The 26,040-nt window shown below is 34.7% G+C and overlaps 1 protein-coding gene across 1 annotated transcript in view; it reads left to right on the plus strand.

Annotated features, from left to right (window-relative positions):
* LOC128857545 (uncharacterized) overlaps positions 1 to 25,801 on the plus strand; it is a 66,749-nt gene extending 40,948 nt beyond the window's left edge. The window contains exons 2-6 of the mRNA XM_054093297.1: positions 58 to 327; positions 18,819 to 18,911; positions 18,991 to 19,356; positions 24,926 to 25,120; positions 25,459 to 25,801. Of these exons, the coding sequence (XP_053949272.1) occupies positions 160 to 327; positions 18,819 to 18,911; positions 18,991 to 19,356; positions 24,926 to 25,120; positions 25,459 to 25,623 (987 nt within the window). The 5' untranslated portion in view covers positions 58 to 159 and the 3' untranslated portion in view covers positions 25,624 to 25,801. The remainder of the gene's footprint in view (positions 1 to 57; positions 328 to 18,818; positions 18,912 to 18,990; positions 19,357 to 24,925; positions 25,121 to 25,458) is intronic.
* Positions 25,802 to 26,040: the final 239 nt, after the last annotated feature.

A 26,040-nucleotide genomic window follows, 5' to 3' on the forward strand; every position in this document is an offset into this window, starting at 1 on the left:
AAAATGAATAAAATTGCTTTACTCAAATTTCAACACTTTCATCTCTTTCTCTTTCAGATTTTCCCCTCATCTCCATCTATTTGTGCATTCCGAAGGCAAATTAAAAAAGTAAATCCGCAATAACCCAGAAACAAAAACAAAAAAAAAGAAGCTTTAAAAATGCAGTCGCTGCGATGCAGTTTGAGTATTCTCCTTGCGCTTGGCATTTGTCACTTGAGTCTGACGTTGCCTGCCGTCCGTGTCAAACGTCAACCCGATGACCTGCTCTCACTCGAGGCGGAGAGTGCGGATGCATTAAACAGTGACTTGAATCCCATCAATGCAGAGGTAATATACAATACAACAATACGGATAAGCAAAAAATCCAATAAGAAGCAGAGAAATGCTCTTAAATAATTCGTTATGCATCGTCATCATGCAATAAATTTACCTCGTGGCAAAAGCATGTTGATGCTGCATGCAACAAAAGGCACATTTTGCGTTAGTTTGTGTGCCAGTCAAAACTAGTTTTCACGCTCCTTTGCTTTTTGGTGATTTTTACGTATACAAAAGCGTTCATACTAACATATTTTGGTTGTATGTATCATACAAACGTACACTTATGCACGTCGTTCAACAGATTGCTTGGTTGGGGGTTATTTCGGCAAATGCGTTTAATTTTTTTTGGGATTTGGCGCTTGCGATTGTTAAAGAAGGAAATGTTGAGTTTATTATTGAACGTTTACATACAGGCACTTACACATAAACATAAGTATACAGCTACATACACACCTATATTTACTGATCGGTATTTATTTGCACTGCAGGAAGCAAAAATCTTTAATTCGCATTGTTATACCGCTTGGCGCGCCGTTATTCGTTTTGTTTTTCTTGCTTTCAAGATTTTGTGTAAATCACAAGTCGGCTATTATTTTACTTTCTTTCAATTTTGTGCTCAATTTGAATCTACTGTTTGATGGAAAAGTTGATTGCTGGATTTTTTTCAATCTCAATTGTGGCATATTGAAAACTTGGCTTAGTTGGAATCGTAGTGAGGTGGTGCACGAAAGTAGGAAGTTGCGGTTGAAAAGGGGATACGTTTTCAGAAAGTAAAAAAATTATTTTTTGCTCTCTTTTGATGTTGAAACTTGGTTATTTATTCTTTCTCCGTGGAATAGTCGTTACAAATAATATTCACATCATGGGCGATGTATCTTCAACAGTTAGCTGAGAGAGGGATTTAACAAAAAAAAAAAAAAAAAAAAAAAAAAAAAAAAAAAAAAAAAAAAAAAAAAAAAAAACATTACTTCCTGCTTCCATAACAAAAGCAACGAGTTAAGCCTTTCTTTCTTTCTAGTTAATATCGAGAGCTTGATAAAGCATATAAAATGCCCCGCTTTTCCAGGACTTTTAATAAAATTAAGAGACTAAAAGGTTCATTCAGCGTAACCTGAAATGAGCTGGTTTCGCTCCGTCTACTTTTCTGTGTCTCACAGGTTTTCGGTTAATGGCTTTTCCTTTATGATTGCCTTGCAATAATCTCATCTGCTTTATGGGTTTTCTGCAACCTTTACTTTCATTCTCTCTTATCATTAGCTTACAATGCCAATTTTCGTTTGAGTTAGACTAGTAGATAATACAGAAAGTTTTGCTTACACATAGTTGTGAGATGTGCAGGTCAGGCCCGACGAGAGGGGGGGATCGGGTACTTTTTCCCCTGGGCCCAGAGTTTTCAGAGGGGCCCGGACTCGAGATTATACGTATTTATATGAATAAGACATCATTTGAAAGGCCCCGCATTTGCAATTTTCCCCCGGGGCCCGGATTTTCCCCCGGGCCCGGATATGCTCTGCACTGCCCTGGTGCAGGTCCTTTCTTTATCACAAATATCAACTACTCTGCATTAAATAACTATAACACACGGATTTTTCGACCAGTTTTGATAATTCATTGGCTTCCTTTTATTTACTTTTTTATACAATTATCTCACAAAAACCATATAAATCCTGGTTTCAAACTTTGTGAAAACTAAAAAAAATAACGCAAATTCTCATCAGTATCTCGTACGTTTTAACCAGAATTTTTGGAAATATTTGGGTTAGTAAGGCGTAAATTTTATGAGGCTCAAAAATGATGTTGTTCTTTAACAATTTTTGTTCCTCGCGTGGTTTTCTGCCATATGCAAAAATATCGAGTATTCATTACATGGAGAAAATGCACAAACATGTTTTTAGAAATCAACAAGATTTTTGAACCAATTCAAATTTGCACTTTATTATACGAAAACTCAATAGGCACAATCTAGCGTATTTAAAATTTTCAAAAGATTCAGATTAAAATATTTGAAATTTTTTATTAGCATTTTTTTATTGTATAATTTTTTTTTGTAACCTGGACCAAGTTTGAAACTTGGATTTATTTAATTTTTCTAGAAGAATTAACTGTATTTTTATAAAAATGTTACTAAAATTAAATGAGAAATAATGTAATTATCCAAACTCGTCAATAAACCCCTTTGCTATAGTTATTTAACAGAGCATAAATACACCCTTGTTTCATAAATTTAATATTCATAGCGCAAATTTTTTACATAACCAAGAGTAAGGTCTGGCAGCTGGACGATTGAGCTCACTGGGTGCCCCCTTCTTCGACAGCCTGGGGCAGTGCGCCAACCTAAATCCCATCAATCTTCTCCATTATAACTACATCTCTGGTCTCTGTAGATATCTGCCTGTTGGAGGTCTCATTATGGTATCAACACGGCGCTTTAGTGCTACTTGAGGAGTGCCAGACTGAAGTGCCAGAGTAAGAGTAAGGTCAACTAACTGATAATTGTAATAATATTCTGACACTCATTTCTAAGTTGCAAAGCTAGTACATGCTCTGCCATTTAAAGAGTGATTTCAAGCAATAGCCCCGCCTTAAGTAACTATTATTTTTAAAGATTTCAATACCTCTTATTTCGAACACGTAAAGAAAAGCCTTTGCTTCCAGTTCAGCACACAAAATTAATTTAAATAATTTTATTTAGCTAAATTTCCTCATGGATGTGGTGCAATAATACTTATAAGCATTTCTATAATATTTGTACTATTATATACCTTGATAAGCGGTGAAACAAAGGTTCGCAGATTAAAAATGAAGGTGTGTGAAATTAAATTCGAAATTATTTTACCATTTCCACATATTTTTCATATTTTAAAACATGGAATTCAGTTTAATAATGCTACAAAAAAAATTGTATCCAGGCTTTCAAATATGCAGGAATAGCTGACTTCAGTTCATCATCAGTAATTTTTTTCTTTGAAGCATTTTGTTCATTTTTTGGTTTTAATGCCAGGCATACAAATTGACATTAACTTAGCAGAAAAAATTCTTTATTGCATCCATGTATCAGAAGATGTTGTATGTACGTGTGGTTCTTTAGGCTGGAAGAAAAAGTTCGAGCTAAAAACATGATTTTGCGAAATAACTTGAGCTATCTTCTAGCCAGAAATCTAAATAATCTACATCATGACAAAAATAATCTTGTAATTATTTAAAATAGTTTATTAATTGCGAAGAAGGATGCTACCTAGAATTGCGTATTAATCTTGTTTTATATTTCATTGAAACAGATGTGCCTACATTTGTGGTCGCTTTTTTTAACGTTTTGGATTTTGCAGAATTGAATGTTTTTTGTTTTTAAAACAAATCAGTATGTTAGCTATAGCTATGATTTCATTCCTCAACCTCAACAATGTCTCCTTCCAAGAGGAAGCGGGCAATCGCGCTAATAGCGCAGATACACTAAATTTAGCGAAGTCCACAACCATCTGTGTGATCCTTCTGCCAGAAAAATGTGACACACAGATGGCGCTTCAAGTAGCAAGAAGGCGTTGTCCCTAAGCAACGACAGGTGGGTATTCCCACTACTTAGCACTGGCAGCGGCAGTCTAATCACCTACCGTGTCAGAAAGCAAAATAGATTAACGAAACCAACGCAAGACTGAGTCTTGTCGCGTGCCTATTCTGTGGAGTGGAGTGAACAAGGGGGAAAAAAGTATGTTAGCCATTAACGATATAAATATTTTTCAATTTTTACGATCCCGAGATTAGTTTATTCTATATTCTTTATATTGAAATGAACTAGCTTGAAAAAACTGAATGAATATTTTTTGCGAAATGAAAATAATAAATGAACTAGTTTTAAATGCACATGCATTTTTTATTTGAAATGAAAATTTTTTCATTAGTAATAAAATAAAAGATAATAGTTATTTTAAACGCATTTGGTATTACTCTACCGTGCATATATCTGATAAATTAACTTAAGCTATGTCGAAAATAGCTCGATGCAAAAACTTAAAAGGAAAGTAAATGTTTGTTTCAAAAACCTTCAAATATATCCATATTTGCGCAAAATTTAAAGTCAATATTGTATTTTTTTTGCTATAAAAGGACCTATTTCTGCTTCCACTTCGTATGCTTCTCACGAAATTAAAAATTCCGATAGTCTCCGATAATTTTTGGAAAATAATCCTTAGATTTTCGGAACTCAATAAATAGCGACGTAACTAATACATAGTTACTAAAAACACACATTTTTAATAAAACCAGTGTTTTTCGCGTTACTTACAATAGTTTTTTCTACTTAGCATTTTCAATATACAGGGTTACGGCATAAAGTCGTTCGATATAGTTAAAGATGTTTTTACTTAGGTTATTTCTGATTTATTTGGTTAGCTGAAATGATATGAAATGAAACTTTACCGTTTTCGGGATATTCGACTTTAAAAATTAAAAAAATAAATGTTTTAGTTCTGCTTGCTCCACATTTGTTTCTAAATGTTAGTCTAGATAGTCTGATTTTTTCTGTTTTTAGTTAAATAATAAAAAAATTAAAAAAGGTCACCAGTAAAATTCGAACCAAGCCCTGACAGCTAAAAATGGCTGCTTGATACATTACGATTTTTCGCTAAGTGTTTCTTACTTCTCAAAATTATGGTTTTGAATGGAATCTAATCTGCAAATTATAATGAAAACTAGCTGTACCTGGCGCGCGTTGCTACGCCACCAACTAAAATAAATTTAAGAAAAATAACTTTAATGAAAAATCAGTACACAAATATTCAATTCATTCTAAACCATTTTACTGATTTTGTTTATTTCGAAAAAATCGGTTGAAGGGGGCAAAAGTTGTTGCCCTGCAGTGCCACCTGCTGGCGAGTGGTAGCAATGAGCATATTCTACAAACCTTCTCCGTGGAAAAATACCTAGGTATATATACCAATTTTTATAATAATCGGTCCAGTAGTTTTTGAGTTCTTCGATGACATACAGACAAACAATCATTTTTATATAATAGGACTATGAATAAGTTCGTTTCGGTTTTACAACAGATGGCGTAACTTGATTATTATTCCATCGATCCACATTTCCAAACATTCATTGGAGAGCTACTGTCGTAAGGCACAAACGTCAGTATAAGTTTTTTATTTGAAGCGTAAACAACAATATTTTTACCACTCTTGAAAATGTCGAATTTCGTGCCAAATAATGTGTTTTTGCGGGGAATTCTTCTTCATTATTTTAATATGAAGAAAAAAGCAGCCGAAAGTCATCGTATCTTGGTGGAAGTTTATGGTGAGCATGCTCTATCTGAGCGAACGTGCCAGAAGTGGTTTGCACGCTTTAAAAGTGGTGATTTTGGCTTGGAAGACGAAGAACGCGAGGGTGCGCCGCCAAAGTTCATGGATACCGAATTGGAGGAATTGCTCGATCAAGATCCGGCTCAAACGCAAGAAGAGGTTGCAAAAACTTTGGGAGTTGATCAATCAACCATTTCCAAACGTTTAAAAGCCATGGGAATGATCCGAAAGGTAGGCCATTGGGTGCCGTATGAATTGAAGCCAAGAGACGTTGAACGCCGTTTTATGGCATGCGAACAACTGCTTCAACGGCACAAAAGAAAGGGTTTTTTGCATCGAATTGTGACTGGCGATGAAAAGTGGGTCCATTACGACAATCCAAAACGTCGGGCAACGTATGGATACCCTGGCCATGCTTCAACATCGACGTCGGCGCAGAATATTCATGGCCTGAAGGTTATGCTGTGTATCTGGTGGGACCAGCTGGGTGTTGTGTATTATGAGCTACTGAAACCGAATGAAACGATTACGGGGGATGTCTACCGACGACAATTGATGCGTTTGAGCCGAGCACTGCGAGAAAAACGGCCGCAATACGCCGATAGACACGACAAAGTTATTTTGCAACATGACAATGCTCGGCCACATGTTGCACAAGTGGTCAAAACATACTTAGAAACGCTCAAATGGGATGTCCTACCCCACCCGCTGTATAGTCCAGACCTTGCGCCATCCGATTACTATCTCTTCCGATCGATGCAACATGGCCTGGCTGACCAGCACTTCCGTAATTACGATGAAGTCAAAAAATGGATCGATTCGTGGATTGCGGCAAAACCGACCGAATTTTTCACAAAGGGAATCCGTGAATTGCCAGAAAGATGGGAAAAAGTAGTAGTAAGCGATGGACAATATTTTGAATATTAAATTTGTAACCATTTTACGTCAATAAAGTTTCAAATTTCGAAAAAAAACCGCACGAACTTATTCATAGTCCTATTATAAGAAGAAGATAGTGTCTCTTTTTGGCTATCTAAAAGGGTATAATATTCTAAGAATAATGCATTTGAATATATTCATTTGGTTATACAATAAGATCCGTCTGTGTCTAGAATGACTTTTCAGGTAATTCTGTATATTAGTAAAATAGTTCTTAACTCTTTCATAAACAACTTCAGTTGATTTTTACTTTCGTGCACGATACTTTTTCTTAGAGTGCCATGAAATATTCTCTCAAGGTATCATGACAAGAAAGAAAATAATGGAAAATGAATGAATGGTAAACATTTTTTTGTTTCATGTGGATCAACTAATTTCAACCTGTGATTATTAGAGCCGATGTAAAATTAGACAAAAGCTAATTCTTGTTTCAAATATTTTTTAATATATCTTCGTCCATGCGGCTAATGCAATGATGCTTGCGTTTCAAAAAGGTATCGATAATTTAGTATAGAGAATTTTGTGCGAATGTTAGTTTAGCCCATACCCTTTGTATCGGCTTTTAGTGCACATAGTTGAATATTAAAATAAGTTAAGAACTGTTGTTTTTTTTATTTCAAGAATTCATGGAATACATATATCTTGACTAATAAGACAACAACAATTAAGGCCCCTTCTTTTATTATTATGTCTTCATCTTCACATCTTCTATTATTAAATTGTACAATATATATTTATAATCGGCCCTTACAACCTTTTTGGATATTTAGCCGAGCTCCTCTCTTCTTATATTATTCGAATCTTTTTACTTACCTAACCAAATATCCAAAAAGGTTGCAAGGGCCGATTATAAATATATACCTATTGTACAGAGAGGAGCTCCTTCTTATATTATTCGAATCTTTTTACTTACCTAACTTTTTGTAATATTTGTTGGCCTTTTACGTTAATAATTTCGAGGTTATTAAATGCAGATTCAAGTCCTTTTAAGTTTCAGCAAAAGGCTTATGCAAGATAAGTACATTTTTGCGGCTCGACATTATTCTTTACAAATTTAATATAATCTCAATTGAGAAAAATATTTCAGATGTTTTCATAAAACTCTGAATTTAGTGCCATTTTGGTCTGAATAGGTTAGGCGCCTCTCCCATTTGCAGCGACACTCAGAAAGCTGTTGAAATTTACTAACAAGTAGATGAGATGAAAGGCTGTTAATTATAATTTATGTCACAGTGATCTGCAATTTTCGAAAGTACAAATTGAGCAAACAAATGTAAATATAAAAGTCTAAATAACTAAAAAAATGTGTATAATATTATAAGGAAATAAATTTGGTCAAGTCAAATAAAGGTTTCTATGACATCTGTATACAGAAATATTTTTGAGTCATATTTATTTCATAATCAGTGAAATATTCCCCAGTAAATCTATTAATTTATGGTAGTTTCATAAATGAAATAGTTAGTTAACTAAGTGCAGATATGAAAGTCACGTTCATGTATGCCTATACCCTAAAATAATACAAATCATTGAATCATAGACGAACATCAATCACAAAAGTCATTAACACTTGTTGGACAAAAATGCAATACACAACAACAACAACGAAAACAAATATGGACTATTCAAAAATATATGACAAACTGAAAAGAGCGAAAAATTGTAGGTATAAATAATATGTAAAACAACAAAAAACGAAATGGGCACGCACGACCTTGACGGTCGCCTAATATTGAAGTTAAAAAAATATTGGAAAAAGACATACCTAAAAACAAGAAAAAAAGCTACTGACTTGAATGTCTTTGAATTTAAATTTTTAATTTAACATTGAAAAACTAACACATTTCTCACACTAACTAATGAAGTGGCAGAGATAAAGCGCTATAAAAATATAAATAAAAAACCCACACTCATAATGAAGTGAAGGCATGCATGTATGTATGTATGTATGCGCGCACAGAAGTGACCAATGCTGTAATCGCCTTCAAAAACGACCTATGCCAACAAACAGAGAAACGAAAGCGAAAAAGTAAAAAGCCACAAAGTAAAATAGAAAGTAAAACAAAGAGAAGCAGACGTACGCCTTTGTAGGCTTTGCAGAAAGGGGCAAACGAGGAGAGGTTGTAGTGGTAAAAGGCGAATGGCGAGTGGCGAGTGAATGTTGTGCTGCGAGAGAGAGCGCTGCGAGTAGATGAATTACAAGTATATTTACAACAACTGCATTGGCACAACAACATTTGGTCATAACATACGATTCAAATACGCGCATGCACACACCCATAAGCATGTGCGATCTCACAGACGTTATAAAATATATGCGAGTATTATGCAATATTTTATGATGCGATGCCGGGCTACCGCTAAACTCCTACACACAAGTGGACAGTCTACGAAACAGTTACTGTTGATTTAAACGAAGCATGGTTTGCCGAAAAAGAATAAGTTGCAAATTACGCTGACATAAATGCAAGTAAACGAGTAAACAAAGAAAAAAAAGAAAATAATCGTAAAAAAAGCCGCTCAAAACCAGTCTTTGACTTTTCGTTACTCATTTTATAGCATTTGCCAAATTATGTTTTGCATAAACTTTAACCCTTCATTGCATAATTTAATATTTCTTTGTAAAAAAAAACATACACATGCTATTAGACCTCTAGGTAATGGGAAAAATAATTAAAAAAATCTTTGATTTATAGAAGTTTTTTTTTTTTATTAAAAATGGTTTGATGTAAACTTCCATCATTATGCAGAATGAACATATGAACTTAGTACAAAATTGAAATAATAAATTAAGTCACTAATACCTTTCATTTATACCTTCAATTTTGGTGAAAATGAACAAAACAGTTATTGTTTTTGTTCAGGCATAAGTTAACCTTACATTTGATACAGCTTATTGTTGAATAGCCTTTACAATGTGGGTATTTGCATCGCAGAGAAATGCCAACTTGTGGCCAATGGTCACTGCCATCCATTCTTAGGTCTTTTGGTGGAGGAACAACTGCAGGTCCTCTCTTCTTTTTTGCCTGGATTTCATTTTCCACAAAGCTGGAACTAGGACGTCCTCTTCTGACCTCTGTGTTGGATCCTATTGAGCACAAAACTTGAGCTAATTCATTACGAAATTGTCCCATGGAAAGCATATCCTTTTTTGATATATTTCGAATGATTGCATTTTTTTTGTAAATAATCCAAGAATTTATGACTGTAAGATCAAATAGATGAAAGAATATGCGTAAATACCATTTTTCGACCTCAAAGGAATATGGAACCTCCCCAAAAAACTGTCCATTAAATCAACTCCCCCCATATGTTTGTTGTATTCTAAAACAATTTTTGGACATGGAATTTCAACCTTTTCCTTCTTTGCCTTGTCATACCTAGTGACACTAGATACTGGTGTTGACCCCACATATGTTGATAAAAGTGTCACCATTTTGTTGTCTTTCCAGGTGACACAAGACATATCAACACCATCAAATGTAGATGTTCTTTCGACATGACTTCCTCGTGGTACAGACAACAGGTTTGTGATCATCATTATTTTGAAAGTGCAATGAGAGCTTCATTCTTTCAAATTTGTTGACTGGCATAGTGGATAAAACTGGACCATAACCAAAGGCAGGAGACCAATATGATCTGGTATTTGGAAATCTTTGCACAGACATGAATAATAATATCCCAAAAAACTTCTTGATATCTAACGCAGTATAAGTTATTTTGCTGTTGGTATCTTTTTGCATGATATATAAATTAGTTTGATCAACAATTTTCTGAATAAAATCATCATCCAAAAAATATTTGAAACATTGGTATGGAGTTTCAAGCTGGGATATTTCTATAGGAAAGGCTGACCTGCCTAAGAATGTAATTTTATCCTCATCAAATTCCATGTTTCTCTTTTTCCAAATCAGTTTTCTTTTGTCCAATAATGTGCTGAAAATAGCACCACAAGGAACTCTGCTTTGGCTTTCTTGTTCTTCCACCATTTCTTCAACAAGAGGAGAGTCATTTTCATTAACATCCTGCCAGTCTTCATCATCATTTACATCATCTAATATACTTAGAGGTTCGTCTCTTGTATAGTGAGGATCTGGTAAGTTATCATCGTCAGAATCTTCAGCCTCCATTCCGTCTTCCGACAGCCAACCATCCTCCAGCTGTGTTAGATATTCTTCTATGGCTTTATCTGTCAAAATATTCTGAAAGAACAAAAAAATTGGTAAACAAACTGGAATTATGTGAACCAAAATTTCTCCATACTTCACAGATGACAATACTGCATAATGATGTAAATTTACACCATACCTATTTGACGTTATTTTAGTAATATTTTACATGTTTTCTTCACAAATAATAGCAGTTTCCGAATTACTTACCCTATTTCTATGCATAGTAAATATTTTGTACGACTTCTTTGGACAAAACCATAAAAAAACTTGATAATTATATGCACCGTTAGAACAAAACACATAACATAACCTTGACCAAATTTTGATTGTCATGTGACAGTTGACGTTTGCTTTTTTTTTTATTAGGTGCGTTCCGTTTCATTCTTAAATGTTTTTAAAAGTTACCAGAGGCAAAAAACCATGACTAGAGGCCTGTTTTGGGTGCATTTTTTCCTTTCGAATGGTTTGATAGAAATATCCATCACGATGCAACGAAGGGTTAATAAAAAAATTTTATTATTTCTTTATTATGAAATGCACACAAAAATATACTCTCAAAGCATAACAGAAAGTATGTCGTTCCGTTCAAATTGCTGTTGCGTATACGCTATGGCCTACCCTTCATTTACGTTCTGTCCTTAGCAGTGCATTCACACTAGACATACTTCTGCGGTAATTTTTAAGTATGTAGGCAATAAAAGAATAGCTATAAACATTCTATAATATTAAAATATTTAAGCCAAGATAAGACAACATTTACCATCAACAAAGCCAGATATGTTCAGCGTTAAACAAAGTGCCGAAAACAAAGCCTAAGTAGTAAATTAAAAATCACTCTTCAAGCGAGCTTAGTAACAAATAACAGTAGTTAGATATAGGCTGCTAGTTGACGGTCGAAAATACTTTATGCTCAACATTTTTTAAATTCCAGCTGTGACTGGCAGGTAACGAACAAAATAAAAACTTAAGCATCTACTAAGCAACTTGCTTAATGAGCAGTTTGTATTGCAGACACATTCAGGTGCCATTAAACGCTTAGCACATAATAGTGTTATTATTAAAATTTTGTATGCATTTACATTCACTAACAGTTACACTCATAACTCATTTTTAATGTGTAGCAGTTTTGCTTGCTTCCTTTCGTTATGTCTTTGGCTGCATATGCGCCTCGTTTTTTAGGCTGGCTGATTTTAAGTTTAAAGGTCACCTGTCAGTTAATCCACTTGTCGAATATTAAAAAATGCAGAAGATATTTGGGTTTGCGTGTATGTTTAAGTTTTACTTGTACTAATATTTTTAAAACAAAAAAAAAATTGATTTTCTGTTCAAATAAATAATTTTGTTAATGGTAAACGGGGAACATTCTTTCGAGCGTTCTATGCATTTCAAGCTTTATTGCTAATACATATTTTTACATTTATTTCGCTTCTCAATATATTTATCATTTTCTATAATTATTTTCCCTCTTTTCTACCTGTGGATTCTTCTTTTTCCACATTACTAATATTATTGCTATTATTATTACTTTTTATTACAAAATAAGAACACAGTTATGCCTTAACAATTTGGCTTGAGCTTGGGTAGTAAGCTAATTAGCTTTACATAACCTTAACTCACATAATGCAATAACATAATTTCTTACTAGAATTTTCCATTAACCTTTACAATTTAATTTGCAAAAAGGCGTTTCAGGAATAATTCTTTTACTGACTGAAGTCTATAGAAGGTTACCAGAAAGTCATCCTAAGTATTAAAGCATATTATTATTGGTCACAGGTGGCTGCCGTAGCCGAATAGGTTGGTGTGTGACTACCATTCGGATTTTAGAGTGAGAATGCAGGTTCGAATCTTGGTGTAATACCAAAATGATGAAAAAAGTTTTTTCTTATAGCGGTCGCCCTTCGGCAGGCAATGTCAAAGCTCAGAGTGTATTTTTGCCATGAAAAAGCTTCTTATTAAAAATTAACGGCAGAAACGGGAGTAGGTTTGAAATTGTAGGTCCCTCCATTTGTGGAACAACATCAAGACGCACACTAAAAATAGGGGGAGGAGCTCGGTCAAACACCCAAAAAGGGAGTACGTGCCAATTAAATATATATATATTTATATATATATATATATATACTAGCATCACCCAGTGGGCTTCGCACCACCATACATAAAATGTTTTTTTTATATCGCAAGAAATTTTTCATATTAAGTTTTCTTTATAGAACTCGTAAAATGTTTAAACAGTTGAATTAGTTGATTTTTTTCATTCAACATACTTTCTAAAGATGCCTCAATAGCCTTTTCTGTACTTTTTTAAAATTTGATTGTGGTGGTCACCTATATACAGGTAAGGTGAAAGAGCCGATAAAAACTTGTAATTAAACTTTGATTCTTTAATTTCCATTTCAATTTTTTACGCTAAATAAATTATGCTAAAATAAATGAAGTTAAAAATGTTTTTCCAGTTCTTTCAATGCTCCAGTTTTTATCATATTTTCGCCCAAAATTAATATTAACATAATACATTTACAACCACAACAGTACAACAGAAACGCTCATAAGCGGTTGTGTATTTGTTATTGTTTTTCCCATACAGGCATTTCGTATGAGAGGAAACCATTACTCACATAAAATATCATAACTCAGGAACGGCTGCACCGATTTCAATCAAACTTCACACAAACCTGAAAGATGGAGAAGAACTCGAAAATGTTTGTGTCAATCGGTTCGGCGGTTCTTGAGTTATAAGATTACCAAGGAAATGTAATATATAACGACAACTTGAAATAATCCAGGATCAGCAGTGTGGTTAGGAATTTCAGCTGATATAAGGCTATCGATTTGATCCGGAGTTATTTTATGTACCAGCCAAATTAGTATATGTGCGTGCGGCAATCCCCTTTTCTGCCATTCGATGGAGTACATATGGCAACGCACCTCCCCAAATACATATAATTTCACAATTAAATCCATAAGTGCTTTACATTTTTGCCGAAATGGATACTCATGTGGTTCAAACACATCCTAGGGTTATCCAGGTCCACGTTTTGGTCTATATCTCGAGACCCTAGTTACGGAGGGGCATTAAAAATACTCTATACTATAGAATCATCAGCAGCTTCCATTTGCTACCCATATTGTACAAACACATCCTAGGGTTACCCGGGTCCACGTTTTGGATTATATCTCGAGACCCTAGTCGCGGAACGGTATGAAAAATACTCTATACTATAGAAATCATCAACAGCTCCCATTTGCTACCCATATTGTACGAACACATCCTTAATTTATCTGGGTCCATATTTTGGGCGATATCTCGAGACCCTAGTCACTGAGCGGCATCAAAAATACTCTGTACTATAGAATCATCAGCAGCTTGCATTTGCTACCCATATTGTACAAACACATCCTAGGGTTACCCGGGTCCACGTTTTGGATTATATCTCGAGACCCTAGTCACGGAACGGTATGAAAAATACTCTATACTATAGAAATCATCAACGGCTCCCATTTGCTACCCATATTGTACGAACACATCCTTAAGTTATCGGGGTCCACATTTTGGGCGATATCTCGAGACCCTAGTCACAGAGCGGCATCAAAAATACTCTATACTATAGAATCATCAACAGCTTCCATTTGCTACCCATATTGTACAAACACATCCTAGGGTTACCCGGGTTCACGTTTTTGCCTATTTCTCGAGACCCTGGTATCCGATTCTTAAAATTTTAAAACATAAACCATCTACTAAATAGTCCAAACACAGCCTAAAAATTTGGTTTGGATAGGTGAGCCGGTTCTTGAGTTATAAGATTACCAAGGAAATGTAACTTCTCTTTATATATATATATAGATATCGCTCATTGCTCTGTGAAAATCGTATTCTAGGGATCAAAATAAGAAACTTTGCCGAAGGAACCATACCTTTAAAACGAATTCTGATGTCACCCAATTTAAAAATATCACCATTTTTGGCATTTATATGAAGAAATCAGCTAAATGGTTATGTGTTTTCTTTATTTTTATTTATTTATAGTAATATTTATTTTTTCTTTTAAGAAATTTATTTAATCAGAACATATGTAAATGAAAAAATTAATTTAAGTGAGTTATAGAAAAGTTCGACCCAAATTGGGGGACATCAAAATTCGTTTTAGAGGTTTGGTTCCTTCGGCAAAGTTTCTTATTTGGATCCCTAAAATATGATTTTCACAGAGCAATGGGCAATTTTTTTGCCTCCCCACAAAAGACACTAAAAGTTCGACCCAAATTCGGTGACATCAGAGTTCGTTTTAGAGGTCTGGTTCCTTCGGCAAAGTTTCTTATTTTGATCCCTAAAATATGATTTTCACAGAGCAATGGGCAATTTTTTTCCCTCCCCACAAATCGACCCAGCCTAATATATATATATATATAAAATATTATTAGTCATTTCTGATTAATTTGGTTATATAACATATATCTTAAACTTAACCTTTTCGGTATATTCGATTTTTATTTTTATTTAAAAAATGTTTTTAATATTTTGAAATAAAATTTTTATAAATTTGTCCTAATTTTATTTAAAATACCAGTTAATAAAAATCATCAATACAATTTGAATTAAGCCTCAACATTTAAAAATGTCTGCTTGAATAAGTTTTGAATTTAGGATTTTTCACCAAATGTTCCCTGTTTCACATCATAAACATTTTTCTTTGTATGGGAACTACTCCCAAATTTTTTTTTAAAACTCTCCAAGCTATTTAACTATACAAAAAATTATAATTTTCTAATTATAACGTAAGTTGATAGATTCAACAAGTAGTCGAAAATAACGAACCATCGATTCATCGATCGATCAACACTACCTGTTTAGTAACGGGTATTTTTTAAGAACTGGAAATTTTTTATCACAATCTTTTAGATAATTCCGGGGTATGATACTTTTTTTTGAAATATGATGCCGGAAGCTTATGTTCAACGCAGCTGCGAGTTACTTGGTCCATTCGATCAGTCCAATTGTGAAATACTCTTTTCAAAGAATCTGGCTATGACTTGAATATTGCAATAAATCGATAGTTAAGCCCACAAGCAGTTTGCGCCGAAAAAAAAAATGAAAAAAAGAGTATTTGTACCAAGAACAAAGGCTGAATAAAAAATTTAAATTTGCAAAATTTTTTGTTTACTTATGTATTTTTACTATTTTTTGCTTCTTATGAAATTTTATCCGCTACTACTCCCTTAATTTTCGTAGTGTACCTTTCTGGTTAGCTTAAAAGACATACTAGGCTTAAAATAATTTGCTCAATAGAGTTTAATTGCACTAATACTGCTTCGTTTGAAATACTTGCGCCAAATTGCTAAAAAATTGTGCGTTGCAAAAGAGAAAAATTCCTTTTTTATTTCTTTGTTTGGCTAACCTTTTGGATGGGCTTAAATTAGGTAATATTGATGATTAATTTGACATCGCTGAAGTGCGAAATTATGCGTCCATCACAATTTTTGCCATCGTATTTGTCCTTGTTCCATTTATGTGACTGCTGACACTATTTATATTCAAGGTGAATAATTTCTATTTCGAGCTAAACAACTTCGATCACCATTGAAAGCACCAGAATTTCAATCATTTGTTCAATGATATATGGGTTTATGATACCACTAGGCCATGTTGAGCTCCATACAATGAGTTTCTGCAGATGGAATAGCTTCGCAGCAATCAAATGTATATGAGTTTAGTTGGAAATGGAGATACACCACTTGACCGATTCAAATTCTGTGCACGCAGTGGAACTGCTAAATTTGAGTCTATCTCCATATTTTCATTTACAGCAGCAGTTCTTTCAGCCAAATGCACATTACGATGTATTCTTCTTCTTCTTATTCTTTTATTATAGGTTTTCACCTGTTTTTCTTCACACAATTACATAGTTATAAATTACAAAGTATTATTAAAATTCAAAATGACGAAATCTTATTGTCCTTCCGCTGATGTCGAAATCCAGCTTTCGCACCATCTCTTTGGTGGTCTTTCAGGTCCATATGGTATATAGTCCCTCGCTATTCGGATAATTCTGTCGTCACTAGCTCTAGAAACGTGATCATTCCAAGCTCGTCTTCTTGTTCTTATAAACTTTACTACGTCATTAACGCCAGCTACGTCACGAATGAATGTATTCTTCCTCAGGCTAATTGGCGTAAATTAGAAGCACAAATTCAAAGTGAATGAAGCCAAGTTCTTCTTCCCTTAAAGCAGGTCTTTCTCTGCCTCTCCTACCTCCTGTAGGTAGTACATTGAATACTTTCAGGGCTAGGGCATTTGCATTCATTTATATTACATGACTTAGCCTGTTCAGCGGAACAGCTTCATTTATATTCACCGCAATATGTAAAGGTCGCTTTAAAACTCTTAAAATTCATTGCTTCATCTGCTGCGATATTTTCCGTCACCACAGCAAATTTATATTCATATTTATTAGAAAAGCCACATAAAAGCATAAAGGAAATTGATACAGAGACGCTAAAGTGCCTCAATATTTCGCTATCTACACTCAAAGCAAAGTGAGTGACATCACATTCGTAATTTGAGACCCCGCAAGCCCCCCAAATACGAAGTTTCAAGTCGATCCGTTACGATTTCAAGTTTTGGCCACTTTTGAAGTTCGCTGGCCCATAGTGCACCGAAGGGAGAGTTAATGCATTCGAAAAAAGCACAACTGCAGCAGCCTTGTAATTTAACCGTCACACCTCAAATTTCAGTGTCAAGTTCAATTATTTTAATAACTCTTTAGAGTAATTCAGAATATTTACATTATATTTAATATATAAAAAGGCTTGAGTTAGTGTGCGATCGATGACAACAATTTAGTGCTGCTAATAGCCATTCATTACAAATGTGGACACAACTAAAAAATCATGTTAAAGCATATAATTAATTTACTTATTATTACAAAGAAAAAAGCACCAGAATTTAATAGTTGTTCTAATTAAATTGCAAAAATAAAGAAATGTTACGCTTACATTCACAGATTATTCTCGATGTAATTACTTACATACACAACTGTGACACTCTGAAATTTTCACTTAGCGCGTCATTGTGCCGCAGTGGGCTTGCCTTTGCTAAAACCACACGACAATGTTAGGTTTTTCAGCGGTATGGAAACTGTTTAGGATCGCTAAATAATGCTTTTCTGTTAACAATTTTTTTAATTGTAGTGTTTTTTTTGTTGTTTACTTTTTATTGGATTTATATTTATTTGTACTTTAACTGGGTCAAGTCGAACGCGAGTGGCGCATATTATGACACGAATCAGATCAAAAGACAATATCTTAACTTAAATAAATAAAAAAAAATCTAATGAAACATACATAAATGACACATGCGCATACATAGTCACACTCACATACACACATACCTATATATGAACGATCATGATAATTTGTTCAAATGAATGTGAACTTGAAACCGGATTTTTTTGAATTGCTGCTGAAGGTAAAGTTAGTGTGACATAGTCCAACAACAAATCGGTCAACTAGACATTCATTAAGTGACCACTTCTTATCTGCCAGAGATTACGAGCCATTGCAGCCAAGTAATTCGCTTGAGACGAATTTTGAACTGAACGCGGGCTTAGAATTGAGAATTGAATTAAGAATAAACATGAAAAATAAAAAAGGCAGTTTTGTGTGATTACTTGCATCGCTTAGCGAAATATTTCTCAAAAGATTTTGCATTGATTAATATTGGACAATAATTGCAAAATTGCGCCACGACGACCTTAATCGCTTAAAATCTGGCTAATCAAAATTCATTTATGTACTACATACATACACACATACATACATTTAAAAAAATCCATGTTGGTATGCCCGTATGTAGACATGTGCACATTAACTTACGTATACACTCTTTGCTACTTGCGCTTGTGTAGAATTCTATTGTATGCGCCTTCGATTTTTTTTTCTTCTTTAAAAGCTTTTCGCATTTTAAGCAGATAATAGAAGTATAAATATTCCATACACAATAACAGGCATGTGAGTTCGATGCAATGCGGCTTAATTTTTTTCTATACTCTTCTCCATTGTCCAACATGACTTAGCTAATAATGTTATTACCAATTTGCAGGCAGTTTCAGGTGATGAGCTCGAGCGCAACAAAAGAAAATTACCCGATGCGACATTCGAGGCAAAAAATGCAGTGCTTGGATTTGTTTTTGGTGTGAGTAGTGCCACTCAAGACTTTTCTTAAAAATACTTTTATTTTTTCTAATATTTAATAACTCCTTTCTTTTGTATAGAAAATCGACAACTTCCTCGACACGAAAACGCGCGTAATTGAGCAATTGGATCGCGCCAATATCGAGAAGAACAGGCAATGGGACATTAGGCCACCAGTACCGATTAGGGATTTCCAAACTCTTGTCACCGCTGTGGTTTCGCCTAAGATACGTAGTCTGGGCAATATTGCCAACGATCTGACCACTGGCGTATTGACCACCATTACCGCTTTCAGCGGCTCTTCAGCTGGCAATGGTAGCGCGAACCCAAATGCTGGTCTGGGTAATATTGTTTCTAAGTTCCTGGGCTTCTCTGGACCTATTCTGCAAGGCTCCGCCGCTGGTCCTGCTGGTGGTGGCACGACGCCAGCGCCAGATTCCGATGAAGCTGGCTATTAAGGAAGAGCAAGGCTGCTAGAGGCTGCTGTGATGCTAATTACATACATACATACATACATACATATAAACAGTTTCGTGTATGCATATGTAAATAGGTATGTAGCGCATACATACATCCCTATGTACGTATGTAGCTGTGCACAAAATTAATACTAAATACGCGCTACAACTAAACTAAAACATCCATACACACACACATTTGAGAATGCACTTTCATCGAAGAACACACATCTGCACAGACACATGTGCAAAGACATGGCGCGCGCTCTCGTACTACTAAATCGAAAAGATTTTTTACTTTTTCCGCACACAAATGTGCTTTCAATTTAGAAGCAATGAATTTCGTTAGCGGATATTTTCCTGAAAATAATATATCTACAATTATCTTAAAAATACTGTTTGTTAAAAACTCCTCAATATTTTACGATTTTCGTCATTTAAAATTTACTTCTTCATTTTCTTGATTTTGTAAACCCAACTTTCTTTTATATCAGCTAAACTCCTTTACGACTAACTCTAAGCTTGCAAAAATACATAAAAACTATATTTCTTGATGTAAGCGAAAATTTGTCGATTTATGTAACATTTGTTTTAACGAAATTGAAAAATATGTTTAGCTGGAAAAATGTACTATTTTTTTGCTTTTTGTTTTATTTTTATTTTTTACTTTAGTTTAAGTATTTTTTATGTAGCCCATTGCACTCGATTGTAAACCCATATCATAAATATGTGTAAATAATTGTACAGGATTGAATAAATCATTCGATATACATTTTGGTTTTCAGAAGAAAGTGTTTTTATTAATTTTAATACAAGGTGGCGCAAAATTAATCATCCTATAATCATCCTTCTATAACTTGTTTGCTGAAAAAACGATCTGCGTGATAGAAATTTTAATTTGGTTTGTTTAACTACACTGCAGCAGTCTAGATCCCAAGTGTCAAATAACGGGTGGTTAAGTTTTAAGGGCCGGTATTGATTTAGAATAGAATATAATTGTTTTAAGAAATTATTATTATTTTTCTTTATTATGATAATGTTGGTATGGCTCATTGACGCATAAAACAAAATATTGGCCAAATGACAGCCGCGATCTCGGTGGCACACCTCCATCCGATGGTCCAAATTTTCGATGACGCTGAGGCATAATTGAGGTTCTATGCCGTTAATGTGCCGAATTATCTCATCCTTTAGCTCTTGAATTGTTACTGGCTTATCGACGTACACCTTTTCTTTCAAATAACCTCAAAGAAAGAATTTCAACGGTGTCATTGACGTTTAGGTGTAGCTCACATTCAACATCGGCCCTTGAAATTTAACCACCCTTTATGATTAATGTGCGACTTTTTTTGCACAAATGAAAAATTCCCCAAAAGGCTGATTAATTTTGCGCCACCTCTTAGTTTTCATAATGACGGGTGATTAGGGCGCTGGGATGGCCTTTCCAATTATTAGTTTCTTTCGATACCAAATTCGGCATCACCAGCCATAAATCCCAATCAAGAGCCTAAACGAAAATTCGCGCCCAAAGAGAAGAAAAAGCAAAAAAAAAAATTACATGCCCAAAATTTGCCATCACTTACAAAAACTTGTATAAGAATTCATATCAGCTGAATTTGTTTACAAATTGCCATAAATACACACATCTGCTCATCTATACGAACGTTTTTTGTTGTTACATTTTCTTTTTATGGATTCTGAAATAAAACAGAAAATTACAAACCGGCGAGCGTTGGCTTTTGCCAAAGCTTTCTGGATGATGAGGTGGAATCATCTCAGCACCGTCTTCTCAGCTGCCCTGCTTTCTGGTTCTCTCACTTTTTCGCTGCACCTGCGGATATTGCGGGTTTAAATACCAAACATCTGGTGAAATTCATCAGTAGCTTGAAGCGGTTAATACGGACGTAAAGCGCCACCGTTGGTCATCGTCCTATAATCCAAGCCTCTTCTGCCTGTGTGGTTCCTTCCTTTCTCCTTTTCACTCCTCTCCCCTAGTATGGTATCACAACTGACAAATTTTGAATATTTGTGCAAGTGCGTCACTCGCGTGAACAACCAATTATCCTAACCTAGGACAGAATTGCACAAACTACCAGATTCCACAAACAAATTAAATTTTTTGCTTACAATAAGGTCAATCATATGTCTTCGTTATGGATTATTTTTGCCGTCTAAAATTTTCCCAGAACAAAATGAATATCTCTCTTGTTTTATACTGTCACTTTACTCTCCAAAATGGTTAAGTTCTGGATAAGTTTTTGGCGTTAATGAAGGCCTGCTTGCAAAAATTGGGAAGAATATCTTTTTTTTTTGTTTTGTCGGGACAGATTAGCAAGTACAGAACTCAGACACAATTAAGTAAATTGTACTGCACTGAAGTTCCCTTTTCGATTTTGCCATCGATCACAGCTATTATGCGTCAGCAGCTGGCAAAGTTACCAGTAGCATTTAGGTGTTAAGCTATTTAGTAAGGTTTGTCGATTCATCCAGCATCATCTCACTGTTGCCGAATGTGTGGGAATTATTAAAAAATGTCACATTCCGGCTCAGTCCAATTTTTGGCTCATCGACAATTTAAACAAGCGAACGCAATGCCAAAATATTTCACCAAGCATCAATGCATCCACAAAGTTTTACTGTCTGGTGCGGTTATAATATGAAGAAATCAAATAGTAATGATGTCAACGGTTATGTTTGTTCTACAAATTTTACTTTTGCTCCACTTTTACTTACGATTTCTTGAGTTAGCAACACAGTTTCTTGCTAAGGGAGCCGATTCGTCAAGAGAGAACGAGGAAGCTGTTTACTGAGCAAACCTTTTATCATTGAGAATCATGCTACCAGTTGGGCATTAGCAGCTTTCGATGTTAATCAAAGCAAGCCTACATTGAGCCACCAGATGTACAGACTTGCTAGTTTGGGATATTTTAAGAAAAAGCCAAAGGCCTCGGTAGTGAGTGCTGATTCTAAATCTGGGGAAATAAATATTTATTAGGACGGCACTCCATGCCGATAATAGTTTTAATTGTGTAAAATAATCGTTTGTAATTTTATTTCATTTCGGCTGCCGTAGCCGAATGGGTTGATGCGTTACTACTATTCGGAATTCACAGAGAGAACGTAGGTTCGAATCTCGGTTAAACATCAAAATTAAGAAAAACATTTTTCTAATAGCGTAATATCTAATAGTGTATTTCTGCCATGAAAAAGCTCTTCATAAAAAATATCTGCCTTTCGGAGTCGGCTTGAAACTGTAGGCCCCTCCATTTGTGGAACCACATCAAGACGCACACCACAAATAGGAGGAGGAGCTCGGTCAAACACCCAAAAAAGGTGTACGCGCCAATTATATATATACAGTCGAACTTCCATATAGTGAATTCGCACGGGACCTGAAAATCACTTCACTATATAGAAACTTCATTATAAAGAAACATTGATTTTTTATGTAATTTTATTTAAAATAATCAGTGAGTTTTGTTTGAATTACAGCCTTCCATTTTTCATTTTCAATAAAAGCTTCCAAATCATGTAGAGAGTTGAAAACATTAATCGGCACGTCACTCCTCATTTCCACAAAGGTTCTAATTACGCTAATGGATGAAGCAGCTTGTATCAACGTAGGTAATGCCTCCTCAGTTTCTGCCAATTTTTCAACGGTCAAATCGTGTTCATCGTTATCTGAAATAATATTTACATATTAAATTTTTGTTTGACTATAAAAAGATAAATGCTTACCAGGTTCAGCTGGAACTCCGCGACTTTCAAAAATGCTGTTGAGAATATCTTCTTCGGATGGGTTGTCCGAAGTCTGCACACCATTATCAACATTTACGTAGTCATCAAACGATGCTTCGATATTTGCTACTTTTTTAAATGAAGACTGTAAAGCAGCCAAATCTGATATTGAAAGAAGGTCCTCTTCAGCCCAATGCTCAAATGGAATCTGCATATCATCTTTTGAAAATCCAGCCTTTTTAAAACAGTTGGCAATTGTTTCTGGTTTAACATAGACATTCCATACATTGCTAAGATTTCGAACTGCTTGCAGCAAGTCTATGGCCATAACAGAATTTCCCTCATCCACTTGAGTCAATATATTCGTTAAAATTCGTTTTCTGTAATGTTGTTTCATATTGTAGAGAATGCCTTGGTCCATTGGTTGCAGTAACGAAGTCATGTTGGGAGGAAAATCAGCGAGATGAATGTTTCTCAACTTGTCTCTTACATCTTTAGGGTGGGCAGTGCAGTTATCAACAAAAAACAACACCTTTCTGTTTTGATCACAAAATTTTTTGTCGAGTTTTACAATCCATTTCGTAAAAATCTCACTGGTCATCCATGCTTTTTTGTTAAACTCATAATCGACACCTAAAGATTTTATTCCCTTGAAGCACCTCGGATTTTTGGCCTTTCCGATTACCAGCAATTTTAGCTTTTCTGATCCAGTCATATTGCTTCCCACCAGGACAGTTATTCTCTCCTTGCTTTGCTTCCCACCAAAGCATTTTTCATTTTTGAATGCCAGTGTTTTAGTTGGCAAGCATTTGAAAAACAAAGCAGTCTCGTCGGCATTAAAAATGTCGTTAATGTTGTAATTTTCAATTAATTTCGGTAAGACGTTCGTTACCCATTCATCACGGTTTTCTATGTTGGCGTCAGCACTTTCCCCACATAATGTCTTTTGAATAACGCCATGCCGACTTTTGAACTTGTCTAACCAACCTGTACTTGCCTCAAATTCGTGGTGTCCTAGTGCTTCCGCAAAATCTTTGGCCTTTTGCTTCAATAATGGTCCAGATAAAGGGAGATTCTTACCACGTGCAACGAGTAACCATTTCAGCATTGCTTCGTCAATATCCTCAAAATGACAAGGTCGAAGTCTTTTGCGTTTGGTATTTACTGCCACATCCTCCGCATTTTTTAAAATCACTTCCTTATTTTTTAAAATATTTGATAAAGTGCTGGGAAGAACTCCGAATTCATTGGCAATATCTTTTTTTTTTTCTTTCCTTCATTAACTTTGTTAATCATTAATAACTTTTTTTCAAGCGAAATGCTGCTTCGATGCGTCATTTTAACTTCAATCACTGAATAAAACTGTAATAGCTCAGCTTTTTCTGTTTTAATTTTGGGATTCCCCTCATTACAGTTTGTCCACATCTAACTGTAATTTTTTGCAACAGAAAACTTTTGAAAAAATTCACTATATGGAGACAAAAACTTAGGACGCTTGAATTTCCAGCTGTAAAATTTGTTCATTATATAGAAAACTTCACTATATAGAAATTCATTATAAGGAGACAAAAATACACCGAAAGTAGAACGAAAAAGCAGTGTCTTCGAAACCAGTTCATTATAAGGAGAGCTTCATTATATGGAAGTTCACTGTAGAGAAGTTCGACTGTACATATATATAATTTTATTTCATGCAAATAAATAAATAAATGAGCCAAAATAAATCCAAAAATATTATAGTTAGGAATATGTATATATGCCCCATTCGCATATTTTATATAGAATTTTGTTTATTTATTTTTTTTTTTGTTACTTGCAGCGCCGTGAATTTTCGCATCTGGCAAACAGTCGTCTCATACGCCCGGCACGTGCCACTGATAACTCCAATAACAAATATGACGATGTACCGGAGTTCGATAGGAAGCAAGTGTCTTTGGATTTTCCTGATGAGCTTTTTAACAAATCATTTGCAACTTTAACGAATATCTCCAAATCTTTCTCACGACTGATTATGGTAAGTTTAGTGCAGAAAAGTTTGTTTGGTTGCTAACCAGAGTGCGCTAAGCACAGTTTAACGCTTTTTTCTTAACTGTAATTGAAAGCATAGACTGAAGCTTTTTTTGAGTTCTCGTTATAACCGAAAGCTTGCGCCGAGGCTGGCTTGCATTGTGGCATACTGACTTCCGCATTAAATTTTTAAAAGCTTTTGCTCTATGCTTAGTTAATTTGAGAAAAGCTTTAAAAAGCACAAATTGCTTTCACAAACTGTTATGTTTGAATTTAATATAATAAATTGATTAATATGATTATTGCATTTTTTATTATTCCTTCTTTTCATATCTTTTATTTCAGAACTCTGCACGTCGTTACTCTCGTTTCGTTTTATTCTTCAAACCTGTATTTGGCGATGCTCTAGTCGTCAAAGGTTGGGAAGATCCAACGACGACAACAACTACACCGAAAACAACTACCACTAGAACTACATCAAATCCGCTCGATACGTTAAATGAAGTTTAATTCTAATTTTTATTTTTTTAGATTTCCAATCAAATTAATATTTAGCACCACGAATTTAGTTTTATGTTACTTATTGTCACTACATTCCCTCACAGTGTTTTTTCTAGCACAAGCAATTAGCAGGGTAAAATAAAATATAAATATGGCGCATTAGTTCATGAATGCAGTTTTTTTTTAATGTATAACAAAGACCACTTAAACCCAAGTTCCAAGCTTTGTATATGTATTGTATATTATATGTATATAATTGGCTCGTACACTCTTTTTTGGGTGTTTGGCCGAGCTCCTCCTCCTATTTGTGGTGTGCGTCTTGATGTTGTTCCATAAATGGAGGGACCTACAGTTTCAAGCCGACTCCGAACGGCAGATATTTTTATGAGGAGTTTTTTCATGGCAGAACTACACTCGGAGGTTTGC

The sequence above is a fragment of the Anastrepha ludens genome, chromosome 3, assembly GCF_028408465.1.
Source record: "Anastrepha ludens isolate Willacy chromosome 3, idAnaLude1.1, whole genome shotgun sequence".
Lineage (NCBI taxonomy): Eukaryota > Metazoa > Arthropoda > Insecta > Diptera > Tephritidae > Anastrepha > Anastrepha ludens.